Genomic DNA, 24,001 nt, shown 5'->3' on the forward strand with positions numbered 1-24,001 from the left:
AAAAGGCAGAGATATAATAAGATTTGAGAAATGGAGCATAAGATTGAAAACAGGTGTTAGACACAGAATTGCTGGTGCTGAAAACCAGAGGTAGGCAGAAGCCTGCTTCTGTGTCCTTGCGCTTCAAAGCTTTACGACTACTAAGCTCAGAAAAGCACCGCTGATGAACGATGAAAATCAAGCGCCCGAGAGGTGGGGGAGAAGGGGTACTGGGGCACACGCAACCCAAAATGTCATTCAGTAATTACCGTGAGCTGCACTTGAGTCAAGTGATCTAATGCATGGTTTTAATTTAAGGCAGATTAAGTATACATACATACACATATACATAGATAGACACAAACACACCCATATATTATATATAATTTTTGATGTATTTCCATACATTTAGAATATTTACATTTGACACAATGAAAGCTGACCAAAATTAAGTTCTTTTTCTTGAATTAATACCCAAAAGAAATACTGGGGAGCTGATGGTCATCTTTCCCCCATATCTCCTTCATAGCTCCCCCTCTGCAGATCCCCTCTCTTATTCCAGAAGGTCTGGGAGAATCACTGAAGGCACAGGGGTGCAAAAGATACACCTGACTGCCACAAAGGGCCTTAGAAAAAGGAAGCAGGTCCTGGAAGCAAACTTCCTATTTCCAAGATGAATTGTAAAACGTGTGTTGAGAGCCTTCATCAGAAAATCATGGTTTTGAGATCATGAAGGATGAGAAAGACCTACCCCACCACCCCATTTTAAATTCCAGAGAATATTCACCTCTGAGTATGGCATACCTACTAGGGCCCTAAGGAAACCTGTTTGGCTGTATTGAATGATGCTCCTGCGCAAGTAAATTAAAATCATAAAATAAAATAGACAAACAAAAAAGAAGCAATAAATCTGTTTATCAAAAAAAAAAAAGGACCTAGCAGGGGCTTGCCTGGTGGCGTAGCAGTTAAGTTCCTGTGTTCCGCTTTGGCAGCCCAGGGGTCGTCGGTTCCGATCCTGGGCATGGACCTACACACCACTCATCAAGCCGTGCTGTGGCGGCATCTCTATAAAGTAGAGGAAGATGGGCACGGATGTTAGCCCAGGGCCAATCTTCCTCAGCAAAAAAAAAAAAAAAAAAAAAGGAGGATTGGCAACAGATGTTAGCTCAGGGCTAATCTTCCTCACAAAAATAAATAAATGAATGAATGAATGAGTGAGTGACCTAGCTTTATTGATCGAGACAGTCAAAGCAGATTGCTCATGTAGAGCTGAGTGTCTCCATATTTATGTAGCTAATGTAACATTGATCAAGTAGCTCTCTCTAATAATATTAAACTTGAAGCATATTTTACTGCTAGTGAGGTCATCAAAGAAGAGTGCCAATACACAGGGACAGCAGAAGGCATACAGATGGAAAGGTCCACTGCCCAGGGGAAAGATCCTAAGGCTGTCTCAACTGTGGCCACTGGCTCAAGATCTTCCCCTCACCCCCAGTGTGGGTACGTTCAGTGATTGCTCCTTGAGCCTCACAGTGTCTGGACATCACTTCTCTACTTCGGCTTTGCATACTCCCATTCCAACCAGATTTCTACACTCATGACCACATTCTGGTCCTGGTCATCATGGAGAGCTACTTCCATGGAGAAATCTCAATATTCAGTTTCTCACTCTGACCACAAGTTACATCTTCCTGCTTTTTCACTCACCCTCTTCTACTGTATGTATTCATCCACTTCATTAAAGCTTCCTTCCATTTGCCCCTGCTATGTGTTCCCTATATATCTTCCCATTTCTTTCTATTTTTTTTTTTTTTTGTGAGGAAGATCAGCCCTGAGCTAACATCCACGCTAATCCTCCTCTTTTTGCTGAGGAAGACCGGCTCTGAGCTAACATCTATTGCTGATCCTCCTCCTTTTTTCCCCCAAAGCCCCAGTAGATAGTTGTATGTCATAGCTGCACATCCTTCTAGTTGCTGTATGTGGGACGCGGCCTCAGCGTGGCCGGAGAAGCGGTGCATCGGTGCGAGCCCGGGATCCGAACCTGGGCCGCCAGTAGCGGAGCGCGCGCAATTAACTGCTAAGCCACGGGGCCGGCCCTCTTTCTATACTTTTTTCCCTCCAGCTTGGACCTCATGACTCTCATCTCCTTCCTTGTGCCCCTGGCCACCAACTACATTTTTCAGACCGAATCCCAACCCTAGATCTCTCTAACATTTTTTTGCTTCTACTCACAAAGCTTCTTTGGTTCTACTACCAAAATACAAAACATTTTTTTGGGAAAATAATCAAATCAAGTGCATTGGTGCCAATATACAGTCATGTAGTCATGATCTCTAGCCTCAACTGGATCTTGCACATGGCATGTCTCTAGTCAGTATCTCTCTCTCACTTGCCATTGATTCCCAACCTTCATCTTCCTCTACAAGGTCCTGCCCTGAATCCACTCTTTCTTTCTCAGGGATGACCATGTCTGCTTCACCGGCACATTAGAGAACATATGCGGCCATATGTCCTCAGTTTCCTGTTCCTCTCACCAAGACATTTATCTGCATTCACCCCATTACTTGCCTCGCCTCCTCTCATTTCAATGGAGAAAGTATAGCTCCTTTCAACCAACTTTCTATTTGCTTCCCAGATTCCATCTATTTGTCCTATTCTTTAGGAGCCTTGCTCTATATCTATCTCTCCAGATTTTTTTCAGTTGACATTGATTGACCACTTCCATGTTCTACACCAGACACTCAGCTAAAAACTTTGCATACTTTATTTCACATAAATTCTATCACAACCCTGTAGAATAGGCACTACTTCCCTTGATTCATTCTCTGTCTCTGTCCTATCTCTCTGCTCTTGCTCTCAGCCACATAAACACTGCTCAACTCCTAACAAAACTTTCCCTTGATCCTGTCTTGTCTTCTAGCTTCAGCCCTGCCCTTCTGCTCCCCTTTACTACCAAGCTTCTTGAAAGAGTAACCTCCACATTCTCTCTCCCCTTCCTCACTATCTGCTACTCATTCCTCAAGACTTTTCTACCGAGACTGCACTTACTGATTGTGAAATGAGAACTTCTTGGTTCTGAAATCCAATAGATACTTTTCAGTCTTTATCTCACTTGGTATCTGCCACCTATTACAAGTGTTCAAGCCGTTCTGCTTTAAGCATTCTTTCCCACCAATTTCCATAACAACGTATTTCCCTGACATTCTTATCACTTTGAAAACTTCTCAGCCTGTCCTTGAGTGACTGTTCCTGAGTTCACCCCTTAAATGTCGGTGTTCCCCAGGATTCTGTCCGCATTCTCTTCTCTGAGTGATCTCATTCATTCCCACGCTTCCAACTATCACACACAAACCAACCATGTCTAGATTTATGTCTCAGTCCGAATCTCTGCCCTGAGCTTCACACCGTTATCCAAGGGCCCCACTGGAGAGCAATACTTAGATGTTCCCAAACTGAATTCATCCTTGTCAACCCCAAATCTATTTCTCCTTTCAGATTCCCTAACTTGGGGCATTCGATCTTCATATCACCTTGTAACGAAGACAAACCAGGTAGCCATCCATCCTTGACTCCGCAAATTTTCCACCGGGTTGCAGAGAATGACCCGTACAATTGTTTGCTTTCCCCACACATTAGACAAATTTGAGAGGCTGGATTTTATATGATGTTTGGTCTTTAGACGTTATACTTATAACATTTAAGTTGCAATCAACTCTTCAGTGGATACTTTTAATAAAGCCTTTCAAAAATTCATTGTAGGAAGTTATGACTTTAGCGTGGTCAACCCGGGAAAGAAACAGCTTACTTCATTAGGGATAAAAAGAGGGAAACGTCTTTTGTTCTCTTCTTGTCATGGCAGGGGTTGAATATTATCTGTGTTTCTTGTCAGGTGCCCACCTGCACTGAGCTTCTAAGGCTCTGCTAAGCTTTTGCCTACTTAAGATGACTCATTTTGTCCTTGAAATAATATATAGAGATTTTCTCCCTGGAACAATATAGATAAATTTTTCTCTGCAAGTCTCTGGCTCAGCTTGCTTACTGTTTTTTGAATCTTTGCTAATACCTACCTAGATATGAAAAGCAAAAAAAAAAGGCTGGCAAAAGGGAACGCTATGAGAGATTTCATCCTATTTACCTTTTAATTCTTTTATTATCATTGGGCATGTCAATAGCCGGGTTGAATTGGTAATGAAGGAGTTCGGTACCAAAAAGATCAAATTCCAAGTAACAGCCAAGTTGAGCAAACTCCAGTAGTTCCTTCTTATCAAGTATAGTCCTAGAAAAAATAAGACAGACATATTGTTGTTATCAAGAGCATATTTTGCACATATACAGATTAAAAGTTTTAAGTACACTATGTACTGAAACAGTTTAAATCAAGTAAAAGAACTTTTGAGTTTGCTCTTATGATGTGACTATGAAACAGTAAGTTCAATTTGTTACCAGAAATAAGAGAATTTAGCCATCCAAAATAGGAGTTTTCTCATCTACAGTGCTTGGAAACTATAGGCATTTTAATTATTCTGCCATTACTCAAAAACAATTTTGTAATTCTTCTTCAGAATTGTCTTCAAGATATGTTCCATGTTCTTTTGAAGATCTTGAGTGGAACTGCTGTGAACTACGGAAACTATCAAAGGAAATTGGCATCAGGTCTGGTGAACTGGGTGAGTAATACTAATCTGGGTAAAGCATGAAGCTAAGAGAAGGTAATAGAGAGATTTTCTTGTGAAGATCATAAAGTGGTTCTAAACTTAATTCCAAAGTCTATGTGACTATCATTGCAACTTTTTTAAAGGGGGCAACATTCCTACAGATATTTATGTTCTGGTATGCTTATCTTTTACATAGAACTTATTATTTTATGATAACTTTTATGGATATCTTCTCACTTCAATAGAGATCATAGTAAGAATATCACTATTTAGGATGTAAGACTATGTAAATGAATGAGAAAGGAGAGAAACGTTAAGAGAAGTACAGGCTACAGACAGAGGAATAGAGGCTAGAACAAGGGTAGATTATCTCAAGAAATTTAGATTATAACAAGTAAAAAGGGATGCATTAACTTGACCCCAAAAATGCCATGGTAGAGATTCAAATACAGAGAGAAATAGGAAAGAAAGACAAAAAATCCTACCAAAGATAATATGGAAAAAATGCGAGGAAAAAATATACCCCCTTAGACAATTGTGAGGGGAGTTAAGGACCTAGAGAAAGGAAGTGATTGGGATCCAAATTGGCCTGGAGAAGAGTTGGAATGTCAGACAATCATTGTCTTATTAGGCTTTTATCTGCTCTGATATTCTGTTACTTTGGCAACTCTAGGATGCACGGATTAAAGCACTATCATATGTCTATAAATCTGCTTCTAAGAGGTCACAAGCGTTTTCAAAGCCTTTCTTCCAAACCATAGGAGGACCAATTAAGCCTCCCTGTGTCACAAGTGCGAGAAGTTTCTGCAGTACTGGGATGCTTCCTGGGAGTTGACTATCGACTTTCCCTTGGAGCGATCATATGGTAACTGGCTCCTTTTTATTCTTTTTTTTTTGATAGCAAATTTTTTACATTTAATAATGACTTAAATTTGTCTCTTGGTTTAGAATTTATAAAAATCTATTCACCAATTTAGCCTAACTTATAGTTCACAACGTTGTTTAGGCAGGGAGGCTAAAAAATCTTTCCTTTATGCTATAAAATGTGCATTAGTTCTGTGTTATCTTCTATTAATACTACTTCTTTTCCATCTTCTTACCGTGGAGACCTTCTTCCGCTTCCAAAATTACTAGGCTAAAAGAATGTGTGTTTTTCTATAGCAAACATATTCTGTTTTCCCCCAAAGAACCACCATGCTTAAAAACAAAATATATACAATTAAAATAACATAAGGGAAAAGGGATAAGTTTAGCATTTTTCCTTTTGAGTCAGTTCATTCAGTTTGTTAATTACCAGGAGGGGCAAGGTACTGGGGGGAGGAGGGGAGTCCAGAAGGGGAAGGGAAGCACCAGTAACAGGTTGGATCAGACTCTTACATCTGCTCCTTCTTTTGGCCTAATGCCTTAAGACTAAGTTTTCTGAATTTTAACTGATATATTGAGGAATATATTCAATGAAAAGTCCATAGTAAATGAAAAGCCACAGGAAAATCTTTAGTCTTAGATCCAATTGAAAACAAAAAGTGAAGTTGCTTATCATCATCCTAGCTGAAAATTACAAGAACTTACTGTGCGTTTGGAATTGTGCTAATTGCTTTATGTTTATTATCTCATTTAATATTCTCCCTAATCCCATCAGATCTCAGTTTTACAGATGAGGAAACTGGGTCTTGAGAGATTAGATATTCACTCAAGGTGATATGCTGAAACATAAATTCAATCCAAGGCTAGAATCTGTGCTCTTAACTATCATACTATATGACTTCTCCTATTGCTAAATATTCTGTACTCAAAGGACATTTTCAAGAATTACATTGACTGGGTGTGCACATTGTGTCTTTTAATTTTTATTTTGAAATTTAATTCCCTTCTCATAGTACCCTCAAAGTGCACTTGAAAAATAGGGAATTTTAGCCTGGGGCCAAGGGGGTGATAAATCCAAAAGTAAGAGAGAATTACTTTGTGGAGGTCTTTAATTGCTAACTCAGAGTGTAACTACATCTAATAGACAGGATTTGATCATTACAGTTATTTTGGACAATTTGAATGACGTAGTCAAAGAAGGAGAAGGAACTATATTAATCATGACCGTTGCTTACTTTCTCACTAGGAGCCTGACATTGCCCTAAGCCTTTTACAAATATTAAGGGGCACATATTAAGGGTCTTCTATCACCAGACCAGATCTCTCTCCTGCAGTCCAGACTTGCATGTCTGATTGCCTGCTTGCCATCTCTACTTGGATGTCTAATAGACAGCTCAAGTTTAACATGTCTCAAACTAAATCCCTCATGTCCCACTCTAAACCAGCTGCTCCAACACCCTTCTCTGTCTCAGTTGATGCCAACTCCATCCATCCAGTTGCTCAGGCCAAAAACCTTGTAATCCTCCTTGACTGCTTTCTTCCTGTCATACTCCACATTGAGCCCACGGGGATAGATTTTTGGCTCAACTTTCAAAATATGACCAGAATCCAGACAGGTCACCATCTCCTCTGCTACTCCCCTGGTCCAAATCGCCATCATCTCTTGCAGGATCCCTGCAATAGATTCTCACTTGCTCTCCTTGATTCTATCTTTGTTCTACTACAGTTTATTCAAATACAGCAACCAAAGTCTATCTTCACACCTAAGTCAGATCAGGTCTCTCCTCTGCTCAAAACTCCACCAATGGCTTCCCATTTCCCTCAGAGAAAAAGCCAAAGCCTGACAGTGGCCCACGAGGCCCTGCATGATCTCTTTGGATGTGATCTCACAAAATCTTCCTTTAAGGAAGGAATGGGGAATGTAGGGATCCAACACTCCAGATGTCAATTATATATAAATGCTACTTGTATTATAAATGTTACCTGAAGAATATGACCATAGGTAGAGATCTCATTCTAGAGGAAGACTAACATGTTCAATAAGATTCATCCACTGATGAATCTAATAATTTGAAACATGTAAGTTTCAAAAGTAACCCCTGGGAATTCTTATCCCATAGAACAGCATATAGAAAGAAGTATGACTTTGAGGGAAATGGTCCCTCTGTGAAACACTCTCAAAAATTTTACAGTAACAGATAGGGAAAGAGAAGCAATTAAGCTGATATTTTGGACATTAGGAAAATGCAATTAAAAAAGGAGGTAGACAAATTTGCTGTCATTAAAAAGCCAGGAGACAGATAGATAGATAGATAAATTATTATTATTATTTTTACTGACATTTAGTTATGTGACGCTCTCTGGATAACTGAACATTAGTGTAAAGGCAATTAAGAAATGAATTCACTTAAATGCTCCTTACTAAAGTGCAAAATCCGTGGGGAAAAAGTAGTGTCAATGATCATGCATATTTTTCAAAGGAAAGTCCTGAAATAAATAGAATTTAGTATTAGATGTTAATAAGGGGTAGGATGGGAGAAGTAGGTGAAGCAAGAAAATAAACAGTTAATAATTAGCAGGTATTTAAAACAGCCCATTCTCATTTAATACTTACAAAAACTATATGACAAAGGTATGATCATTCCCATTTTATAGATGAGGAAACTAAGTCTCAGAAAAGTTAAGTAACTCAACTTCCAAAGTGAGGAGCTGTGAACCGAGATTGCATTTGTCTTCAGAAGCTATGTCATTTGAGCATGCTGCCCCTTTTGTGATGAGAGCACCCACCCACCACAGCAGCTCCATTCCTTCTCACCAGCATTCACCTATGGGGAAATACACCCCATTACAGAGACATCTCCGAGCACCCTGCACCATGAATGCCTAACAAGGTGACTTAACTACATTAAATTGACATTCAGTTGGATGACTTCCAGGGACTTTCAAGGTGCTACTGAAGTTGCATTTATGCAAGTGACTTTTTTTCCACTTGGAGAAAGGATTGACCCCAGATGTCAGAATGGTACCATGGGAAAATGTACTCTGCTTGACGTCTTTCAGATGAGGATTAAACAGAGGTCCTGCCCCTCCCAGTCATCAATGATCTCATAGCACCTCTCACAAGAGTAGAGGTGTCAACCTCAGCCAGTTCTGCTCATTCCAAATTCTCTATCCATGAATAATTATATTCTTTCTTATTCCAATCTTCCCCAGCTTTTAAGGCAAATATTTTTCACCTCTTGCCCTAAACAGTCAGTGAGGTGATTGTAAGATACAGAAGAGCCACTGCATCCATCTTCAAGGTGGAGGAAGTGATTGCAATATTATTTGTAAAATATCCTGGGATTTCCCAGGAGGAAGATGAGATTTCTGTATCAAGTATTTGTTCTTGTCATTCATATTGTATCATTTCTTCCATTGCATGTTTTACACATTTGCTTCTCAATAAACAAATTCTTCTATATAAGGAACAGGTATAAATTTTTGACAAACATATTGCCATCAGCTAAGAAAATGGTCTCTAAAGCAATTTGGCTCTCTTCATTTTCAGAATACGGTTATCACTTACTAGTGTTTTAAGGCTGGTACTAAGCAAGACAGTTGATTCTGTTTTTCAAACCTCTTTATATTCTAGATCTTATCCAAGTGCTGAGGGGTTTAGTTTAATGTCAAAATGCACTCTGACTGGGAGCAGAGAAGCCTGTGTAAAGTGATAATTTAGACAAGGGTCTATCTTGGTAGAAAGAACTAAGGCGCAGAGGAAAGGATATGATTCATGGGGGTGATCAAGATGATAACAATACCTAACATTTGTCTTGGGCTTCATAGTTTCAAAGAACTCTCAAATACATTATTTCATTTCATACATTCAAGCACATCTTCATGAATTCATTCAGCAAACATCTACTGTCCTGGACTGTCACCTACCTCGCACTAGCCTCTGTGCTGAGAATACAGATATGAATACGAAATTTAAGCTACTGTCTCAAGGAACTTAAAGTCTAGGGAAGGAGAGAGATATTTAAACTAATAATTACAATTAAATGTGTTGAAAACTTGTTATCGTAAAAGCATTCACAAAGGATTATGAAAGAATGATAAAAGAAGCGGCTCTTTTGAGTTGAGTCTTGAAGAATACTACTCAGATAATGGTTGGTGGGGTTCAAGTGTTGGATGAGGGATGGATGATCCAGAAAAATACCTGTTGAGAGGCAAAAAAAGAGAGCTTTTTGTTCTGGAAGATAAGGCTGTAATTGATCAGAGCATGATAAAGTGCATGAGAAGCAAAGCATCCATCCATCATCCATCCATCCATCCATCCACCCATCCACCCATCCATCCATCCATCCATCCATCATCCATCCATCCATCCATCCACCCATCCATCCATCATCCATCCATCCATCCATCCATCCATCCATCCACCCATCCATCCATCCATCCACCCATCCATCCACCCATCCATCCATCCACCCATCCATCCATCATCCATCCATCCATCCATCCACCCATCCATCCATCCATCCATCCATTCATCCACCTATCCAATAAGAAATTGTTGCTCATCTACTTATGACGAGATATGAACTGGGAAAACAAAGACAAATAACACAGAGTCCCACCCTTCAAGAAGTTCAGTGTCTATTAGGGAAGAGACATGAAAACAAATAATTGCTTTATAGACCTTACTGGTGTAATACTAAAAGTACTTCTAGGAACTGGGTTGGCACAAAGAAGGAGATATCAAACTCTGCTTGGCTCATTCAGGAAAAGCTCCATAAAGAAGAAAACCTCTGATGAGCGGCATATTGAAGAAAGACTCTGCCAAGCAGATAAGGGGGAATAGGGTATTTGCAGCAGAGGGACTAGCTTGTGTGAAAAACATGTAAGAACCATCAGCACGGGGCACTCAAAGTCACAGTCAGTTGTGCCTTTAGCCCAGATTCTGTGTGAGCACTGGAGACTGAGGGGAGATGAGGAGGAGGGCTGGGTGGGGACCAGATGACCAAGACGTTTGGATTTTGTGCTGAAGGTGAAGGAGAGCCATTGAAGGGTTGTAAGTCAGGGTGGAGGAATGTAATCAGATTTGCATTTGGAAAGATCAAAATGGTAGCAATATGGAGGCTAGACTAGGGAGCAAGACTAAGGGAGTGATTCCTGTTTGGAGACTATTACAATAGTTCAGGTGACAAATGAGGGCCTGAATTAAGATAACAACAGAGGAATGGATAGGAATGGATCTCTGAATGTATGCAGAGACCTTAGTGAGGCATACAGGTCTTCACATGTGGGGGTGCAGGGGGAGGGAGGAGCTCAGGCTAGCATCTGGGTGAATAATGCTATTGTTGACCAGTCTAGGGTGAGCAGCAGGGAGAGTAAGAGATGGGGCTCTGTCCCATAGCGACAGCAATGGAGAAGGAGAATCAGGGCCTGTCTTGGACAACTGATTAGATGTTGACGTCATTAAATGATACCAAGAACATGGGAGGAGCAGGTTCTGAAACTCACAGTCAACTGATGAAATAATTATGCTATATATTAATGTTATTGCATAAATGAAGAAATTAAAGCTTGGATCTTTTAAGTGATCAAGAACTCAGGTATTTCTATTCCTAGGCTAGCGCACTTTCCATTACACTGTGCTGTGACTTTGTGGTAATTCATCAGCCGTTCCAATCTGTGAATTCCTGGGCCTAGAGAGTAAGCACCATGAGAGCAGCTCTATTATGAGACCAGACTAGCTCAGGGCCTGATATGTATAGAACGAAGGAAGACATTCGATGCTAAAACTTAGGACCTTGACAAAGTAATTTTTAAAAATTGGCATATTAATACAGTAATAAGGAGATACTTATATACAACTGATTTATTAAACACAACGTTGAATTTCAATTGCTGATTATTATAAAAATTGTTTATCGGGGCTGGCCCGGTGGCATAGTGGTTAAGTCTGCATGCTCCACTTCAGCGGCCTGGGGTTCACAGGTTCAGATTCCGGGTGCAGACCTACGTGCCACTTATCAAGCCATGCTCGCGTGGCAGGCGTCCCACATATAAAGTGGAGGACGATGGGCATGGATGTTAGCCCAGGGCCAATCTTCCTCAGCAAAAGGAGGAGGATTGGCAACAGATGTTAGCTCAGGGCTAATCTTCCTCACCAAAAAAAAAACAAAAAAAACAAAACGTTTACCACAAAAGTAATTCCAAAAACACTCTTTGTTTCCCTCCCTACTGACTTTCTCAATTTAAAATCAATGGATATTTATACTGATAGTGTCTTGTGGGATTCTTTATTATTTTACAAGAGCTTTTCAAGAACATATTAAAAGAATTACTAAACTCAGCTAGAACTATTCATGTGATAACCTAAAATAAATTTTCAAATATTTATAATACAATGTTTAGAAGAAATTAATATATAAATTACTATAATCTAATAAATTCCATGTTAATATAATTTTAAAACACTATTCATGTATACTCCTATACTGCTAATGGCAGTCCCACCTTAACTATAAAATCTGAAAAATTCTTAACTGATGAATTGCAGTTAATTTTTTAATGTCAAAAATAAAAACTAAATAGAATGATGTAAGTTTTTAATCTATGGGCTAAACATTGTCTATGGTTAGAAAGTATAATTTGTTACTTCAATTAAATATTTACTGGGAACTCTGGTTTCACATAAACTGAAAACCATCAATTAGAAGGGTGGTATACATGAATATACTAGTTTATTTTCATATATGTAGGTATTTTACAGGTTCATTTATCTTTTTTTATAGGACTCTTCATCAAGGCATTACTTTTATGGAAGTCTTTAAATATTAGAAAATAATTGGGAATGAAAAACAATAGAAAAATAATTCAGATTGCCACGTATTTATTTTATTCCCCATTATCTATATTTGAACAGCATCTTCTTCCTGCATTATTCAGTTCTCTGACTCCTTGGGTCCACACCAGATGTTTAATGACATCACAGGAAGGAATGATGTCACACTTTCAATATTATGACTTCAGTGTAGGCTTAAGCAAAAGGAACAGATGGCTGCAAGAGAGAAAAACCCTTGTTTAAATAAGACTTACACCAGAAGTTGGCTCCGAATTGCGAAATGTAATTAAAACTTTATTTTTAAATACATTTCACAGTTTATACACCCTAGGAAGGGCTTTTTACCATATGAACTTTCCAGCTGCCACACAGCACAAAAGAGGTTGCGTTTTTCATGTAAGGCAATACACAGTTCAAGGAATGATGGTATTGAAGAGAGTGAAGATAAATCTCATAGACATGGCAATCCTATTTGTTAAAATGTCACATTTCATGGGAATGGTGTCAGAGTCATGAAAAATTGCTTTAGAAGAAAAAAATTACTAGTGGAAGGTTTTGGTGAGTATAATGTGCTAGAGAGACTACATGGCCAGCGCCTTCCTTTGCCCTGACATTGGGCTGGTCGGCCCAAATGTCTCTGTTAAAGAGAGCAATTTGGGATATTCAGCAAATATCAATTACCAGCATAACTTAATTGTATTTTATTTGGCACTATTTATGTATATTGAAGAGCTTTGCTATATTTCAGTTTGTTAAATGTTTGTCTGGATTTTCTATTTCATTTTCAATAGGTCCTGCAGTGAAAGGAAATTCATGATAAACAATAATGGGGGGAAATTTGCATAACACTTTAAAGGTTAAAAATAATTTTTCTTAACCGCTTTTGACAGATGAGCAAAAGATTTGGAGGTTTAAGTGACTTACTCAAGGTCATGCAACAAGGTCACGCAGAACTAGAATTAGGCAATGTGACCCCAGCACCCCTATTTCTCCATTGTCCCATGCAGACGTAGAATATACATTGCCTTGGGCCGCCCTGTGGCTCAGCGGTTGAGTGCGCGCGCTCCACTGCTGGCGGCCCGGGTTCGGATCCCGGGCGCACACCGACGCACCGCTTCTCAGGCCATGCTGGGGCCACGTCCCACATACAGCAACTAGAAGGATGTGCAGCTATGACATACAACTATCTACTGGGGCTTTGGGGGAAAAAATAAATAAACAAATAAAATCTTTAAAAAAAAAAAAAAAGAATATACATTGCCTTAATGAAAGAAATAGCTGCTGTCAATGTCATCACACAATTTCAACCTGAAATATATTCAAGGTTTGTGTTTCTGTGTCAGTGAGTACTCGCTACAAACCAGCGTAGACTTTTATGTAAAATTTAAAGTCCTTTTAAACAGGCCATGATGACTTGTTGAAAAGCATCTAATTTTTAAAAGCATCTAAAATTTCTTATATTTTCCTATCATCTACATAGTAATAACAGAAGAAATGTCAGTGGACATTAGTAAATGGAAAAAGGGAAGTGTTATTAGTAAATATTATCTTTTAAAAGTTTTCACTTGCTTATCAGGCCTCTACTTTGTTGCCTGAACTAATTTCTTTAGTTCTGAGCCCATATAACTAAATAAGTTGTCTGTATTATATATAACGTACACAACGTATATACTATACTATATATATATGTATGTATATACTATACAATGCACACCCATTCTTCTCATTGTATACTATACATTGTGCACATAATGCATGCATATACATAACCCTAATAATAAACTGTTAAGAAATACAGCATCGTACACACAGGATTCTAAATGTTATAAACCGTTTCATGTGCATAACATTCCAATTGTTCTTTTTTAAAACTGCTACCATACTACTAAATATATAAAGATGTTTTGCTCAATTTCAGTTTGCCAAACATTTGCCTGAAATTGTTTTTGAATGGTTTCACATTAATTCACTAGTATTCATAGGAATTAAAAGTGCACAGTTCCAAGGATTCCAGAAAATTATTTTTTGTGGCTTTATAAAGACAACCTTAAGGTTAAAAGTCACCATAATTATAATTAAATTATAATTAAATAATTATAATTTATTAAAAAAAATAATTATAATTAATAATAAATTATAATTAAATAATCATTTTGAAGGCAGAAAATGGGTCTTGCTCCCTGCTACATCCCAGTGTCTGGTATATGGTAATTAGGCACTCAATAATTATTTGTTAAATAAATGAATGAATGAAGTGATATTCCACTCATTTACTTCATCTAATTAAGTGCATGAAAAAAAATGTATCAAATTTGTGTCCTTGGAGTGGTGGGCGAGTTTGGCATGAATAATCAGGGATAAAGAGAAAGAAATGCATTGTTAGTCGATCGCCTGTTGCAGAAACTCTTGGGTCAAATTCCTCCACCTTCCACAGGGAGCAGTGTTCAAAGAGAGAGATGTGCCATTTTCTGCACTTAATTATCATTGTGCCCCTAATCAGACTCTAGGCTCTGGATTTCCATCAAAGCCCTTTGGTTTGTTCAATAGATAGCCACGTAGAAAAAAGATTGAGGCATAGCACCTGTCTATTGCTTTCCCGGGGGCTCAAAGTTTAATCTGTAAAGAGTTAGTACCCACATACCTTTCAGCCCTGTTATTTTACCCAACTTTCCTTGGTAATGAAAGAATCGTGTGATCATAAAAATACTTTCGGCTACTCTATAGTACAATACGGATACACCTTCCTTGGAGATGAACGGCAAAAAGACTACCCATGCGGTGTCTTTTTCAATCGCATATGCCCCGTGTTAGACCCGGGGTGGAGGCAGTGCTGTGATTATATGCCGCCTGGAAATGTGGATGGAGTTTTAACAGGTAGCAAAATTATAATAAATGATTAAAAGGCATAAAGCCTCTGTAGATTAAAAGCCGAAACAGGAACACTTAAGTGCTGGTGTGATTTTCCAATAAATGTTGACTTTGGGTGGCTATAACTGTCAAGGGCAGCCCCCTACGATGTTCTCTAGGGTTAACTTCACGGCAGTCAAGAAGTGCTTCCACAGGCCCGTATTTCTTAAGGAGAACAGATGGTTAGGGGAGGGCCTAGACACAGAAGCAGATTTATCTTGTCAGGCTGTTATCTCCAGGTAAATGACCTTAAGCACGGCACACATGGTCACATGACAACAGTGTGGTTCAGAGGTGTCCTAAGGTGATGGCCATTTGTTAACTCTTCCCTCTCAGGGTCCCAACTGCTCCTTTTGGATAGGCATATAGCAGTTTTGTTGTTGTGTGTGCGTGTGTGCGTGTGTGTACGATGTATTTTAAGGCAAAATGCCTTATGCATGAATGCTAGTGATGATTTATATACCTTCAAAAATATTTACTTGCATCAATGTGATTGTGGACATCCTGGAATATTTTATTTTGTATTCTCAAATACTAGAAATCCTACCTTTAAGAGGATAAATGAACAATTTTACAGGAAGTCAAAGCTGAGCATCAGTCCTGCTGGAGAGCCCGGTGTTCTAAAAGGGGCCTCAGGGCAGAGCCAGTGCCTTGACTTGCTACCTCCCCATCCCAACAGCCGATGGGTCCAGAACCTTCTCTTTTGCGCCTAAAAAGGCAAGGTGGGAGAACTGAAATGATTTTCTGTTTTTTTTTTTTTTTTTTTTGGAGGCCTTGTTTTCAGGATGCTCTTCTTTTTTTGTGTCGTCTGTGCATTTTGTTTCATGAAACACATGCCCTCTTGTGATTTGTCCCCATTAGAAAAGCTGAAGTCCTTGCCCTTTCAGTACAGATCAGATTGTGTGTGCAACCCAGCAGACCTCAGAGCATCTGTGAAAGGCTGACCTCGTCAAACTTCAGCCGGGCAACTGTCTTGCTGTGAACAGTCACATCAAAAAGCTCAAGTTGCCTGCATCTGCCTCCCTGATTACTTTTTTTTCTGTTACTTTATTTGGTTTGTTTTTCCAAATGCACTACTTGTTCTAAAGCCATTTCCCGCAGCTGCCTCTCCACTGAAATGTTCAGACTTCTATGTATTTCTTTTTTAGGCACTGGAACCCTGAATAATCCCTAATATAGGTACAGAATGGGTGGCTGCTCTAGAAATGGTCACAGGATTTTCTAGGATGCTCTGAGTTTGTCTGATGTTAGGTCAACCTCTCCATTCTGAGCCATTCTAGAGGGAGGCACTGAAACGGCAGCCAATGAAAATCAGATAACGTAGCTTTACTGTTTAAAAGAAAATACATATACATATGTGTATGCATACATATACATATGTATACCTATATATATATGTTGATTTTATGAGCAAGGAATATACATATATATATTTGATTTTATGAGCAAGGATGTCCTACTGTGCTAGGAGTTAAGATTTATTTCACAATTTCCAACAAAACATTTTCTACTAATGCCAACATAATTTTCTGATTTACTGACATGTCTAACTGTAAACAGATAGAGTTAGAGAGATTCTTCTTTAAGAATCATCGTGAGCCAGTTCAAGTAGTATGGCAGACTAAACATTCACAGAAAACCTTTCCAGCATAGTACATGTAAAATACTGAATAAAATGAAAGGGAAAAAAATCATATTTTTAAATGCTTGGTAAAGCTGTTGGGAAAGTAAAGGACCTCCTCAGGGGGCAGAAACAACAACAGGGCAGAGAAAATGAGGAGGAAGAGGAGATCTAGAGCTAGCATTTGCCTGGGGGTTTTTAATGGGCCAAGTGAGGCAGAGCTGGGGCCTGAATGGGGCAGGAGATAAAATGGAGACACAGCCTCCACCAGCACGTAAAGGGAGCGCCCCTGTCACCCAAAGACAACACCCATGTGGAGGGACTAGGTAAAAACTGGGCCTGCAGAGGGAGTCTTTGCAGATTATATGTCTTTTTCAGTCTTGTCTTCCCGTGCAAGGGAGGCAGGTTGAGAAAAACGTCTCTCCTGAGAATCCATAACCACAAGCCTGCACTCACTGAGTTTAGGGCCAGAATTCATAGCACCAGGGTGGTTCTAACCCCTCAAGTCAAAAGTTTAGTTTAAGAAGTCACAAAAAGACACACACTGTATCATTCCACTCATATGAGGTACCTAGAGTAGTCAAATTCATGGAGAGACAGTAGGAGGGTGGTTACCACGGGCTAAGGGGAGGCAGAATGGGGAGTTGTTGTTTAATGGGTATAGAGGTTCTGTTTTGCAAGATGAAAAGAGTTCTGGGCATTGGTTGCACAACACTGTGAATGTACTTACTACTGAACTGTACACTTAAAAGTGGTAAGATGGTAAATTTTATGTTATGTGTATTTTACCACAATTAAAAGTTTTTAATTTTTAAAAATTTAGTTTAAAGTAATCTCAGGTTGGTACTGCCCTCTAACTGCCTATAAGAAACAAACAAAACAAACAAATAGGAAAAAAAATCCCAACTCAGGACTCATAATTTCCAAGGAATCTAACATCAGAATAAAAAAAATTTTTTTAAATACAAGGAAATAAGCTCACGTGAATGAGACCCAGAGGAACCAACAAACTGTAAAATTAGAGTAAAAAAGACAGTAGAAATTGGATTTATTTAATTACAAGGTAAACATTGTATGCTTAATATTTTTTTAAAGATTGAATTGAAAATATGTTGAAGGACAAGGAAATTATCAAAATTAACCAAGCAGATTTGAAAAGTAACCAAGTAGAACTTATAGAAATGTTAAAAAATTATAGTTCTTAATATTATAAACCAAATTAATAGGCTAGGCAACAGACTGATTCTGCTGGAGAGAGAAGTAGTAAATAGGAAAATAGAACTGAAGAAATTACGGCTCAAAGATGCAAATGGATGGAAATATGAAGGAGATGTTAAGATACATGGAGGACAGGCAATAAGAGCCTACATATATAAAATTGGAGTTCATGATGCAAATAATAAAGAAAATGTGGGTGAAGCAATATTTGAAGAGACAATGGCTACAGTTTTCCAGAAACAAGGAAAGACACATCCTCACATCCAGGAATCCCAAGCAAACACAATTAAAAGAAATTCACACTGAGATAGATCATAGTGAAAATACAGAATACCAGAGACAAAGATATTAAAAGTAGTCAGAAAAAAAGGCATATTACATCAAAGGAAGCACAATTAGTTTCAGCTGATTTATCCACAGCACCAATGTATGTCAGTTGAAAGGAATATCTTTAAAGGGCTTAGAAAAAAATAACTTCTAAATAGAACTATCTATTGTAATTAATTATTATAAATTATCTCTTCTATTAAATTATCTCTTATGAATGAAGGAATAAAGTCATTTTCAGATACATAAAATCTAAGCATTTATTACCAAAACAGATCTGCACTAAAGGAACTTCAAGTGATGTACCTAAAAAAAATCAAGGATAAAGATCTAAGATGTAAGAGGGAATGGTGAGCAAAGAAAATAGCAAACAGAAACACAGACCATTTATATGTTTTATAGTAATAAAATAGTGTCTGGGGCCAGCCCGGTGGCCCAAGCCATTAAGTGCACGTGCTCCACTGCTGCGGCCCGGGGTTCGCCAGTTTGGATCCGGGGCGCGCACTGACGCACTGCTTGGCAAGCCATGCTGTGGCAGCATTCCATACAAAGTAGAGGAAGATGGGCACGGATGTTAGCCTAGGGCCAGTCTTCCTCAGCAAAAAAGGAGGAGGATTGGCAGATGTTAGCACAGGGCTGATCTCTTCACAAAAAAAATAAAATAAAATAATGTCTAATCACTAAGATTAAAAAAAAAATCATGCAGACACAACATCCTGGAAAAAATAGCATATAACAGATGGTGAGTGACTGATGTTAAAGGGTTCTAAGGTCCTTGTATTACTAGGAAGGATGGTAAAAATATTTATTATATTTAAATTTTGATATCATCAATATACATTTTAAATTTTCTATTATGACCACTAATAGAATAGAAATAGTATATATACCTTCCAAAGAATTAAAGGGGAAAAATAGAATAAGGAGGTGAAAAAAATCAATATAAGAAATCAAGAAAGGATAACAAGAACTATGACAAAAAGAAAAAGTGGAACAAGTTATATCAATGTAAACATAGTCAATGTAAATAGTCAGTGTAAATAAACTGAATTTTTCATATAAAAGAAGGGACTGTCTGACTGGCTAAAACCCAAAACCCAGCCACATGCTCCTTATATAAGACACATCTAAATTATAAAGACTAACATAAAAAGATTGGTATGGTCACATTAATATCAGATAAAACAGCATTTAAAACAAAAAGCACTACACGAATTACTAGAGATAAAGCAGTTCAGTATATGTTGATATAAGTTTCAATTCACCAGAAAGATATAACAACTTGTATGCATGTGATAACATAGCTTCAAAATACATAAAGAGGGGCCAGCGTGGTGGCATAGTGGTTAAGTTTGCACGCTCTGCTTCGGCAGCCCAGGGTTTGTAGGTTTGGATCCCGGGCACAGACCTGCGCACCCTTCATTGAGCCAGGCTGTAGCAGGCATCCCACATATAAAATAGAGGAGGATGGGCAAAGATGTTAGCTCAGGGCCAATCTTCCTCAGCAAAAAAAAGAGGAGGATTGGCAACAGATGTTAGCTCAAGGCTGATCTTCCACCCCCCCCAAAAAAAAATATATATACATAAAGAAAAAGATTGAAATATGTACAATCAGAAACTAAAAGTCCACCATGATGGATTTTAACATATTCTCTTAGTAACCAATAGACTGAGCACTCAAAAACTCAGTAGAAATATAGAATATTTAAACAATATGATTAACAACTGTAGTCTAATGGACATGTATAAAGCATTTATATAATAACAGCTGAATACAGTATTTTCAAGAACCTAAGAAATATTTATAAAATTTAAAAATATGTATTATCTCTACTCATTTGTATGTATGACCTACTTCACACTCTTAAAAAGTATTTAAAAATCATCCTTCTTGATTAACGATGTTACATATGTTACATGTATTCTATATCATACAGAGTAACATTATTAAATATGTTATTTTAAATTCAAATGAAAGTACCCAAGATCTCAAGGCAAATAGTAGAGTCAAGATTTACAAGTAGGTATATCTGGGTCCAAAGATTCTATTCATCATACTACGATGCAGCATCTAGGAGCACCCCTCTATTTTATCAGTACAACCAGAAGATTCCAGAAGATAGCCAAGTACTGCTCTTGATGCCAACCCAGTTGCCAGGAGAATTTCCTTTACCTTGATGTTACTCAGTTTCCCCATTAATAACTGGCTTCTCTGTTCTGCCACAATTATAACTTGTTTTATTTTTTCTGCATAGGATTTTACAATATTTTTATTAAGTAGAAGCATGTTATCAATACATTCTGTAGGATCATTAGTTTGTTAAATCGTAGAATGTCAGGTATGATGATGAGGATTTATCAGTCTGTTAATATGGCTTTATTCCAATATGCAAGATAGAAGTAACTGCAATGTATTATTAGACTTATTTGTACTGTGTTAATTCCTTAATCAATTCAATCTAAAGGCTAATGTCTAGCCTTTGCAACACTGTTAGGCTTCTTCATAAAATTAACCGCAGCCAACATCTATATATTTAGTCAACTATTTTGCTGACCCCTACCCAACTATATAATGTGTAGGGGGTTGAGCAGTGGACCCCAAAAAGACATGTCCATGTTTTATCCCTCTGAACCTCTGGAAGTGACTCTATTTGGGAAAAGGGTCTTATAGATCTAATTAAGGATCTTGAGATGAGATCATTCTGGATTATCTGAGTGGGCGTTAAATCTAATGACAAGCGTCCTTATAAGAAACAAAAGAGGGTCCAGCCCTGTGGCATAGTGGTTAGGTTCGAGCACTCTGCTTCGGCAGCCTGAGGTTCGCAGTCAGATCCCGAGTGTGGACGATGGCCCGCTTGTCAAGCCATGCTGTGGTGGCGTCCCATATAAAGTAGAGGAAGATGGGCATGGATGTTAGCCAAAGGTCAATCTTCCTCAGCAAAAGGAGGAGGATTGGCATCGGATGTTAGCTCAGGGCTGATCTTCCTCACACACGCACAAAAATAATGAAGAAAAAAAAAAAAGGAGGAGAAGACACAGACAGACAGGAGGAAGCCATGTGAAGACAGTGGCAGAAACTGAAGTTATGCAGCCACAAGCTAAGGAATGCCTGGAACAACTAGACAATGGAAGAAGGAAGGAAGGAGTCTCCCCCAGAGCCTTTGGAGCAAATGCAGCCCTGCCAACACCTAATTTCAGACTTCTGGCCTCCAGAACTGTGAGAAAATAAATTTCTATAGTTTTAAGTCACCCAGATTCTTATTATTTGTTACAGTTGCCATAGGGAACTAAGACAATACCATCAAACAAATAATATACCTATTACTATTATTTTTTATAATTGCATTTCCCAAAATTCAGATGATTCAAACCACCAGTCACAACAGCAAACTTGAACATTAATATTTGTGGTTTTCTTCAGGGTGAAACCATTCGCTTTCCCTTCCCTTTATATTTGCAGATAAATTTATCACTCTAACTACGAGCAAATACTGAGTATGTGGAACTGGCAGCTACTGTGATGTCAGACCCTGAAACAAAGAAGTGAAGTAAACAGTGACACCTACTCTGAAGGGTTATGAAGGATTAAGTAAATTAAAAGAAATGACTCATGCAAAATACCTAGGATACTCTCTGACATAGAGTGGGGACAGACAGAAAAATGGCGGCATTGACTTTTATTAATGTTTACTGTAACACTTTATAATTACTATCTTCCAAGTAGCTAGTGGTTTTCTCTAGGTGATTAGTATTTGATTGACCTGATGACTTTATTTATTTGATCAGCCATAATCATCTGATGGTTTGCAGTAATTTATAGATATTCTGCTTACCTATCAAGGTGTGACATAACCGTTCTGGAGATATCTGCTCCTGCTTCTTGCAACACTCGAATAATCTGAAATGGTGCACTTGCATTCCTTCCAGGATGAACGATAACAGGACAGCCAAGCTGAGCCTGAGCATGAGCGGTTGCCTGAAGAACCTTTCTTTCACTCTCGGTCAGAGGCCAGGAGCAACCAATTTCCCCAATAACACCACACTTGATACTGGTTCCATCGGCTCCATGGAGAATTTCATTAATGAGGACATCAGTAAGCTAAGGAAGAGTGAGAATGCAAATATTTTACAGACTGTGGAATTGTAACATAGAGTTGCCACAGTATGTGAATGAATTTATTTGTTTAGGCATTCATTCTTTAAAAAATGTATTCATCATTCATTCCATTAATACTGGCCAATGAGAAAGGCATTTTGCTGGCCAAATCTCAAATTCAACAAGTTATTCTAAATGAAAGATTTAATAATATCTTACTGTGTTTATTTAACAAGAAATTCATGGACTTAAGAAAGTCACCATAGGGGAAAAAAGTGACTTAATGAAAGTACATTCAGATTGAGAAAAAAATCTATAATTTAACCTGAGGAGCATCTAGGACATAGAAAGACTGCCCTTGAATCTACGTCAATTGAATAAAATAATTTTTTTTTTCTTGGTGAGGAAGATTTGCCCTGAGCTAACGTCTGTTGCCAATCTTCCTCTTTTTTTGCTTGAGGAAGATTATCCCTGAACTAACACCTGTGCCAGTCTTCCTCTATTTTGTATGTGGGTCACCGCCACGGCATGGCTGATGTGTAGTGTAGGTCCGTGCTCGGGATCTGAACCCGCGAACCTGGGCCACCAAAGTGGAGCGTACTGAACTTATCCACTATGCCATGGGGCCAGCCCTTTCAAGGAATTCTTTAATTCTCCCTTATTTATTCTGTCCTTTACCCTATACGGCATAGCAAATCCACAGCACACAATACTAATATTATACTTTTTGATTCATATTTATATTTACTGATAAGAGTGGTTGGAAGAATGTGTAATCCCTGACATCGGATACTCTACAAATAATATAAATATATAAAAAGGGAAAGGCCTAACTGGAAAATAACGCAGATAAAATTTTGAAATACAAAGTACTTCAAAGGTCAACTTTGCAAAGACTGTAGCTGACAGTCTACGCCCATCAAACAGGCAATGGTAGATACATATGAATATATACACGTATGAATAAACGCATATAAATACATACATGTATGTATAGAAAGAGCATAAACACGTGCAAAAAAAGCTCGCAGCTTATGCTCTCTTTTTGTCCATGAAAGATTTACTTCCTCCTGCCCATTCTTGCTTAAGATCATATTTATGACAAACACAGGGGAATGGATTTTCTTCCACCCCTCCTGGTTCGTAAAAGGAGAAGGAAACATATCCGCAAATGTGCCAAGTCTCTGCCTGCCAAGTTTCACCCTACAGTGAATTTTTATTGCTGGTTATTATAAAATCCAGAAAGAAAATCGAGGTTGCATAACTGAAGCCTATAATGGAAAATCGAGGTTTACAAACACACTGGGGCACTACTACTGAGCATAGATACGATATATACAAATCTGAGTATTAGCACGGGTTTTTCGGTGAGCAGTGCATTAGGATCTCCTTCCTCGACGGTTTCTCTTTACGAAGTGAAATGTTCCTAATTTGGGTCTCAATTGGCAGATGTCTTTGCTAGCTAGCAGATTTCTGTAGCATGCCCAGCTACCTCTGAG

At 38.4% G+C, this 24,001-nt stretch overlaps 1 protein-coding gene across 2 annotated transcripts in view; it reads right to left on the reverse strand.

Moving 5' to 3' along the window:
• The window catches only part of PTER (phosphotriesterase related), a 62,560-nt gene that overhangs the window by 3,338 nt on the left and 35,221 nt on the right, over positions 1 to 24,001 (reverse strand). For both annotated transcript variants that reach the window (XM_004425335.3, XM_087420788.1), the window contains exons 3-4: positions 22,240 to 22,505; positions 4,115 to 4,255 (exon numbers count right to left, since the gene is read on the reverse strand). In XM_004425335.3, coding sequence (XP_004425392.1) covers positions 4,115 to 4,255; positions 22,240 to 22,505 — 407 coding nt within the window. The remainder of the gene's footprint in view (positions 1 to 4,114; positions 4,256 to 22,239; positions 22,506 to 24,001) is intronic.

Source organism: Ceratotherium simum, chromosome 32 (genome assembly GCF_057802395.1).
Source record: "Ceratotherium simum simum isolate JZ-2026a chromosome 32, ASM5780239v1, whole genome shotgun sequence".
NCBI lineage: Eukaryota > Metazoa > Chordata > Mammalia > Perissodactyla > Rhinocerotidae > Ceratotherium > Ceratotherium simum.